Source organism: Nuphar pumila, chromosome 4 (assembly GCF_984573655.1).
Source record: "Nuphar pumila chromosome 4, dmNupPumi1.hap1.1, whole genome shotgun sequence".
Lineage (NCBI taxonomy): Eukaryota > Viridiplantae > Streptophyta > Magnoliopsida > Nymphaeales > Nymphaeaceae > Nuphar > Nuphar pumila.
The window spans coordinates 8,400,766-8,409,607 of NC_143252.1; the positions used below are offsets into that span (position 1 = coordinate 8,400,766).

General features: G+C 37.7%; 1 protein-coding gene across 1 annotated transcript; it reads left to right on the plus strand.

The window, feature by feature from the left end:
* Positions 1–518: 518 nt before the first annotated feature.
* LOC149839261 (vesicle-associated protein 1-2-like) lies at positions 519–7,499 on the plus strand. The gene is made up of 9 exons (XM_090002413.1): positions 519–654; positions 1,720–1,838; positions 3,839–3,909; positions 4,374–4,455; positions 4,772–4,887; positions 4,961–5,146; positions 5,443–5,484; positions 6,931–7,008; positions 7,150–7,499. Exons 2-9 carry the CDS (start codon positions 1,790–1,792, stop codon positions 7,258–7,260), a joined length of 735 nt encoding a protein of 244 aa, XP_089858539.1. The 5' UTR covers positions 519–654; positions 1,720–1,789; the 3' UTR covers positions 7,261–7,499.
* The last annotated feature ends 1,343 nt before the right edge of the window (positions 7,500–8,842 follow it).

Below are 8,842 nucleotides of genomic sequence, written 5' to 3' on the forward strand. Positions count from 1 at the left end.
GATAGACACCGGTGATCTGTCAAATCAATTTAAGAAAGTGATTTGACATCTTCACCGTCCAATGCTTCATCGTCAAGGACCTCATGGTCCTTGTTAGATTGTGGACGGTGAGGAGGCCAAATCACTTTTCTAAGAGTGATCCAAATATTCTAACTTTTAAAAATATCAAGATATTTTCAGTGAATGGTAATATACAAATAGAACATGATATTTTCAACATATCCCCCTTTTTTTAAAAATATCATGCCTTCAACTTGGTATTAACACAATAAGAACACTTTTTTAGTTGTTTATATTATTCACATTTTTTATATAAATATTTATAAACCAATATCTTTTTAAGATTTTCCCGAGTCAAATGAGCCTTTTGAAAATATCACGAGATTTTCCATCACCGGCATTTTCATTTGTGATCATGATCGTAATCCCAACTACGACGCCCAAGCCGAGCCGTTTAGCCGTCGGTGGTGCATGCAACCGCCCAACAACTCACCACTAACCCTCTTTCCTGAAGATCCAAGGCACCCTTCCACAGTAGAGAGAGAGAGAGAGAGAGTCCTCTTGATTTATTTTCTTTTGTATCTTCTTTCTTCTCTAGAGAGGAAAAAAAGGAAAATTCTATCTTGGTTCTGGATTCTGTGTAGTTCTGGGGAGGTAAACTCCATACACTACGCCCACCCCACAACCGTCTCTCTCTCTCTCTCTCTTTGTGGGATTTTCTTTTCTTGTTTCTTTCTTCAAGTTTGATAGAGTGAACAGAGTTGTGTTCTTCTCCCTAGATAGACTTTGCACTTTGTATCTGCTCTTGTTTTGGTGGTAATCTGATTTTTTGGTCTTATAGTTCTTTCTTTTGGGTTGATCTTGATATGGAGTTCTGAAGATAATTGGGGTACTTCTTTTTGGTTCTTTATCGGATGCATTTTTTTGGGTGTTGTGGAATGTGGAGATCTGGTGATGCGTTTCGTTTTCACGAGTACTTTAGTTGATCTGATTTTGTGGCTCATCGTTATGTTTGTGTTTTTGATGATCTTGGTGTTGGTGGTGTTGTTCGACTGCGGCCTCTCGTTTCTTTCTTGGGTGAAGAGAAGATCTGTTGTGTTTTGAGTTTGTTCTTTGCCGTTGTCTTCTGTTACAGAAGATGCTGGTTTGGGGTCATTTGTTTGGTTTGATTTCGTGAACAGTAGTAGTTTCTCTCAGGTGATCTTTGTTTCTGAATTCGAGTGGTTTTTGTTGAGTTGGCTTTGATTCCTGTCTGTACTGGATATGTTGTTTCTGGGGAGCCTCAAAAACTGATTAAATGAACGAAGGTTTGTTCGTATTGTTGATTTCTGATTGAATTTGATCGGTTTTTCAGTTAAAAGGATCATGACTTTTCGTTCGTAGGTCACTGCCTTTTATAACTTTTGAATGATCTAGACTTTTTCTGGTTTTCTTTTGTTGCTGCTGGAATTTGATTGATTCAGTCCGAGCGAGGACTTACTATTCCTTCTCTGCTATTTGCAAATACGTTTTTGGATGGAGTTTGCTTGATCCGTGTGGGTTTTTTTGTTGGGTTTGGTGAATCAGAGTGCTTCATTTTCAACAAAGAGGACTAATTTTAGATTGGATTTTTTTTCACATGTTTGGATGCTAGCTTTGACTTGAATACGTTGGATTTCTTGATTGATTTTCACTGTTATGTTTATTTCTTACTGTTTCCTTTTGATGTTATTGTTGCAGGTCAAGATAATCTCATTTTTGCACTAGTCGTTTTTGTTTTCAGAGTCCGTTGTGGATCTTCCTAAGAACCATGACCACGGGGTTTGTTGAGATTCAACCTACTGAACTCAAATTTACTTGTATGTATTCAATTGTATTTTTATCAATGGGTTATCATTACTTCCAGTGCAAGTTGATATTACTGTGGCCATGTGTCAAAGGGAAAAATACTTAGATGAATCATGAAGTTATTTGTTTTATTTGTGAATTTCTAATAATTCAGTAGATCTTGCGAGACTTATACTGAAGCATTTTGTGCATTCTAGCGGATTGATACCATTACATTTTATTGAAACTCCAAAATTGGTGGCTTCCACATAGATTGAATTTCCTAAGAGAGGCTACTTTCCAAAGTAGATATTCTTGTCAATGTCAGTTCTTATCTGGTTCACGGGTTAATTTGGTTTTAATTTCTGATAATTGGATCAGTGTGTAGAATCATTGCTGACACGTTTCATTAAAGAAATTTGGTTATTGTTACACAGGAAGCTTGTATTATACTTATTTTTGGCAGCCTGCCCTTGTAGGTTGTTCCTTTGAAGTGAAATATTGGCCTATTAATGTTCAGAATGAAGCTCAATAGACTGCAGAGTGTTGCTTCTAATTGTTTCTTAGAAACCTTGAACATATTTTGCTCCTGTATGGAGAGATCGTCAATATTCTGCACAGGCAATCTATTGTTGATTTCTTTTAGGCATTTGAAAAATTCCATCCTATAGCTATTGATATAAATCCTCGAATTACATCAGTAGAACAATGTTTAGTCCATACTTGTGAAGGATTTCCTCTCTTCATGGTCAAACAAGTTTGACCAGCTCTTCTCATCTATGAACCAGATAGTTTATTCTTCCAATTTGATGTGAAGATTTTATATCAATCTGATGATAGCATTAAGTATTACATGTGTGTCATGGTTTGAATTTTGTTATTCCAGTGGGTGGACCTCCTTCGAGTCATATTAGCTATCCAAACTGTTCGATCAAGGTCTGTTGCAAAGCATAACTTATAGGATGGGATTTTAATGTTTTAGAATATAGATGCGACAACTGCTCGGAGTAGATGAAGTGAATTGATTCAATACAATGTCAAACCCTGTGATACAAGTCATTTTTGTAGTTTCTGGTCCTAGTAAAGTGTTTCAGATCTTATGGAATTTTTTTTGTCAGGCTGACTAAGGTCTGTGGAAGCTCCGGTGATGTCTCTGTCTGCTGCAATAATTCTCAAATCTATGTCAGAATTTTTACTTTTTAGCAAATAGATGTTTCTTTCCATCTCAGTTATTTGGAATCATGTTTTGAACTCTTACATAGATCATGAATATCGGAAGCTTCTTGCTACATGGGGAAACTCATTTCCCTGGAAGCTCGACTCTGAAGTGGGAAACTCTCCGCTTCTCCGAAAGAAGGGAAGCTTTGGGAAACCCACTTCCAAAATATGAGAAACTCGATTCCTTTTAGTGGGAAGCTGACTTTCTCTTTGTTTCCCAAATCGATTCCTTTTCGCTTTCTTAAAGTTTTCTTCTCGCTTCTTGTCACTTCTCTCTCACTTCTTGCTTTTTTCATATTAGAAAAATATAATTTTTTTATAACAAGATTGCATATTGGTTTTATATAGTCTTATATTTGTGTTCACGACATTTCTTATTTGCTTCTGCCGGTGCTTCATATTGCTTTCTATGTGTTTCCTTTTACATTTTCCATGCACTTGCATAATCGCTTCATAACCGTATCCCGCTTCCCGCTTCATACTACTTTTTAACACTCGCTTTCCTGCTTCTGCTTCTCGTATCCATTTCATTTCCTGGTAACTATGACATTGACTACCAGGGAAGTAAGTCTTCTATTACAATTTTTTTTTTCAAATTGTAGCTCAAATTTAATTCTGTAATGAAGCTATCAGCATACCTTAGGGTGTGTGTTGCTTGTGCATGCACGCACTTGTGCAAGAATTTCAGTCTCTTAATATTGTGGTTGTATGTCATTTGCATTAAAGTTTCTTGCTTAATTCATAGATTAGTTTTTTTGGTTTGATCTGTATATCCAAATGTGCTAAAATTTGAAATTCTTTTCTTGTTGCATAGTTGAGCTGAAGAAGCAAAGTTCCTGCTCTGTTCAGCTGTTTAACACTTCTGACCAACATGTTGGGTACAAGGTCAGGACTCTCATTAATTGTATATGAAATTTCAGTTTTCATTTAATAGTGTTGCAAATGTCAAACTTTTTCTCTCACCCCAAAGGGATTTGGCGTAATGGGATGGGGCCTAGGCCACTAGGCAGGCAGTCTAGGTTCAAATCCCATGTGCGTCCTTGTGCAAGCCGAAGCCTGGTGACTCCCTGGGGGCAAGGGGTAAGCTCACTGAGTTTTATGCTGCCATGACAGTGACCGTAAGTACGGCAGGCAGAGCCAACATGGCTAGGTCTCTGATCCTGTGGGTGGGTTCTCCGTGTAAATATAAAAAAGAAATGTCAAACTTTTTCTCTCAAAATCTGCGATTCATGTATTTGTGTCTATTGCCTCACTGGCTTATAACAGTAAAATTTCATTGTAAGTCTCTCTCTCTCTCCACATGCATGCACACACACACAAAATGTTCTAACCATAATTTGTCTTGACAGGTTAAAACTACAAGTCCAAAGAAATATTGTGTGCGTCCGAATAACGGTGTCATCTCACCACACTCACCATGTGAGATTATAGGTAGGTTTTTCCATTAGGGCATTGGATTGTTGAAAGATCTGGGATAGTAGGCCACTGCCAGCTTGTTTTGTCTGATGAGCCATTTTTTCACCTCACATACCTTGTGATAGATTTGCTTTGTCTTTTTTTGTCTTTCTTGTAAGTTTCCAATATTTCTTTATGCACATTGCAACTGTACATGTGTCGTTCTTCAATATGGTAGGATGGTTCTGTGTTCACCATCTTTGGCCCCGGTTTTATCCTCTAACGTGCTTCACACTCTATAGATGTTTGTGTTGCATGTTGTTTGTGTTGACCTTGGCTTTCAATCTTTTAGTTACAAGGCAAGGTCAGGAAAATGCTCCAACTGATATGCAGTGCAAGGACAAGTTCCTTGTTCAATGTACAGTTGTCCCAGAGGGGACCACCATCGATCAAATTTCCTCAGAATTGGTGAGTTTTCAGTCTTTTAAAGAATTCATCTTTTGGTTTCAGATTTGGTGAGTTTACACCATTATCTTTGCAGTTTGCAAAAGAAAATGGCAGAATTATTGAAGAGAAGAAGTTGAAGGTGGTCCTTGTCAGCCCTCCCCAATCCCCAGTCTTGCAACCTATTAATGGTGTAATAAAGCAGGAGCCTATTTATGAACTTTTAAAGCCAAAGGAACTAGTTCATTCTTCTAGTGAAGACAGTCCACCACCATCTCAGACTGTAAGACTTCCATTTCCTTTCTGTCTTGGTGTTCTTTTGACATATAGGCCATACAGAATCACAGTACACACACACACACACACACACACATATATATATATCTATATATATATATATTAACAAGCTCATACACAAGCTACTTTAGCCTTTTCATTACTTATGTGTGAGTAAACCTCATACATTTCTAGGGTGAAATGTTTTCATGCTTGGAGAATGTTTTCTGCTATACTGGTGAAAATGGCTGATTCTATTAATGCTGATTGGTTCTGAGTAATTGTGCCCTTGTTTCCTGGCAGGTATTAAAGGACGTCGAGGAACTAAAAGCAAGGCTGAATGAGGTCAGCTAATTGAATTTTCTTGCTTCTTGATGGCTTTGTTGAACAAAAATTACTGTCGTCATTCATATGAAAACTCTCTGCAATATATTGATAAAATTATTTAGGTTACACAAATATCAGCTATGTCACATAGGTGCGGGTGCGGTGATGCGGCACTTTAAAAAACTTGGGTGCGGGGGTGCGGGAGGGTATATATATAATTATATATATAATTTTTAACAGATATACACTTGTATCACCACCTTTCATATTTTGGGTCCAAAATGGACAGTTATGACCCTGGGTGCATTGACCACACCCAGGGTCGGCTTGACTGCACCGGGTGCCGCACCCGCACCCGAGTCGAGTCACATCGACGCAAGTGCGGCACCCTGTTGGCCGAATCCCTGTGACATAGAATATCAGGAATGCATAACTAATTGCATGGGAAAAAAGGAGAAAAAATTTGATAATACTCAACAGGCTGACGCTTGAATCTTGCTTAAAGGGAAAAGCCTTTGAACAATTTGAATCACCTACTTTCCTTTTTTTTCTCCCAGTAGTCTTTTCATGTCCTGTTCAAGATGTGTATGGAGCTCAAATTTTAAATCTCAGTTTTTTTCATTTTGTACCAACATATCTTATCTAGAAACAACTTTTTACAAATACAATGGTTAGTTTAAACCATAGTCACAAATATCGGTATCTGCTATATCTCGGCGAGGCTATTTCTCGTGATATTATAGGTTTGGTGATAAATCTCGGGGCTTAAAAAATAACAAAAATAAGAAAATATCATGTTTAGACAAAAAATACATAAATAATAAAAGAAATAAGTAAAAAATGTAAAAGAAAGAAGAAAAACGTATTTAAAATGTAAAAAAAAACAGTAAAACTAATTGATAATATCACGAGAATATCATGATATTCTCGTGATAATATCACACTATTTTACCTATAATAACATTTGCTGAATTTACAGCAATAATATCATGGTATTTTGAAAATATCGCCGATATCTGTGACTATGGTTTAAACTTATGGCTTTGCGTGTTCTGAAAGTATGTTTTGTGCAAAATTAAGTGGCTTTACTGCCAGCCTGGCAAACTTTGAAATGCTCTCAGCCACTTTGTCATGGTTATTTTTTCTGTTCATTATTTTGCAGCATGCTTCCAAAGTTAGAAAAACTTGAAAATAAGGTCTCAGAAAATCTGCGCAAATTGTTTCAAACACCTTGACCCACCATTTATGAAACGTCTTATTTTGAGCCTAAGCTAGAAGAGGGATCTTAGAAGATAAAGGGCAGCATTGTGAAAATACAATTCTTCTCAAAGAGAAAAACAAAAATACAAATTTTCCTCTTTTCCTTCAAATCTCCAAATTGCAGTAATGATTCTTCTTCCTCTTTGACGTCTTTAGCTCTGCCATTCAGTTTGGCGTTAATTTGAGTGTGATTGGATCTTTCAGGCTGAGAAAATCATCACAAGCCTAAGAGAAGAAAGAAGTGCGATGATTCAGCATCGGGATGTGTTTCAACAAGAACTTGTAACTTCACTTATCTCCATTTCATATTGAGCCATAATTTTTGTTTACTGATTAGTTTGCTGCTTGCTTTTCTTACCTTCTTTTTCTCTCTGTCAATGGTTGTTCTTACCATTTATTTGACATGACTTTTTGTTTCTCTAGATGCTAGCCAAGCGGAGAAGCATCAGTCAAGTTCGAGTGGGTTATCCATTTCTGTTTGTTTGCTTTATTGGCTTTCTAGGATTAATGTGTGGATACATGTTATGCCACTAAGACACTTCCCGTCCAATGTCTTTCTACAACAAAATGAAAATTTGGTAGAGTTTTTGTTTTTAGTGAATATTTAGCATTAGAACAAAGTGCCCTTTCTAGGTAAATACAGACGGGGCTATAATTCGTCTGTACATATAGATGGTGATTTTTCTGTGTGTTTGTCTGAGGTTGCTTATGTAAAAAAGCAGATCATCTGCAGTTTGAATAATAAAAAATTAGAGGAAGGTTTTGAAGAGTTAGGATTGGGTTTGTTTTGATAGTGTGTGGCTAACTTGCTTCTAAGTATGGCAAAGCTTCATTTAGATTTAAAAAATGTAAAGCCATGAATGATGTTAGTCTTATATTGTTTTCTCATGTTGTTTGGACATGAAGTCCTTAAGTTTAAATCTCAAGAGTTGGAAGATTGGCTTGGATGATATGCACTTGTTTAACTTGGCTTAGCACATTTACATGGATAATATTTTAACTGTGAGAAGCTAATTGGATGATCAGTTGGACCAGCTAAGCCTTGGGCTAAGGGTTTCGGTTGGCTTCTTTGTTGAGCTACAGCCAGTTAGGGCAGCGGGGATTTCACCTTGAAGCTTAGATCATTGTCATCTTGACTCTCATTAGATTGGAAATTTATGGCCTTCCTTTCTCTCTTGATTTTCTCTCATATCTTTAGCAGATATAATGTATTTTGGATTTGCAAACGTGTAAGAACAAGCTCCAAGGGGGGTTGGTGTAGTGGGGTGGGGCCTTGGCTGCTAGACGGTCTGTCAAGGTTCGATTCTCATGGGTGTCGCTCCTCTGCGCAAGCCAATGCGTAGCATAGGCCCTAGAGGCAGGGGTCCTAGCCTCGGAGTTTTATGCTATCAGCACACGACCGAAGGTATGGCAGGCTGAGCCAGCGTGACCAGGTTTTCATGTTGAATGCAGTTTCTTAGGGTTATAAATTCAAAAAAATGTGTGAGAACAATTAAGGCTCTGTTTGGGACTGGATTTGAAAGGGAGATGGGAGGGCTGTTTGGGAGCCATCTCGTGAACTACATCCTCACGAGGATGATCCAGTCCTGTCACCTGTTTTCATAGCCACTCATCACCCCTTTCATCTCCGTGCTATCTTGGCTACCGAACATAGCCTAAATTACGACAGGTTGGGTGGTGTCCTCAACCCGGAAATTTACCAGAAATACTTTGCATTCTTAGTATGGTGGGAGGAGGCTACATGCTTAGTAGCACAACAGTACATACTGCTTCCAGAAATATTGGTTTCAATAGATTGACTGCGGTCCAAGATCATGAAATATACCAAACTGACATGTAGGGAAAATAATCATGAAAAATGAAAGGAATTTGAACAACGTCAAACGAAAACCAAGGACAATTTGAACGTCAAAGTAAAGAGATACCATATTGAAGTAAGGTACTTTTAGTGTTCTGATACCAAACATCAACTCCTTTGGGAAGCTGCGAGGTGCTCTGCTTGTCTTTTACCATACCAACATCCAATCTGGATCCATGTTTGTTTTGCAAAATTCGTCTCAGATCTTTAGGGGCCCAAACCAACCACTCCGCTCCACCAAAATAGTTTGGATCATCT

Coding starts and splice junctions, on each gene's coding strand:
- LOC149839261 (XM_090002413.1), top strand. CDS start 1,790: ATGACCACGGGGTTTGTTGAGATTCAACCTACTGAACTCAAATTTACT. Junction 1,839..3,838: donor TACTGAACTCAAATTTACTT/GTATGTATTCAA, acceptor CTTGTTGCATAG/TTGAGCTGAAGAAGCAAAGT. Junction 7,009..7,149: donor ATGTGTTTCAACAAGAACTT/GTAACTTCACTT, acceptor TTGTTTCTCTAG/ATGCTAGCCAAGCGGAGAAG.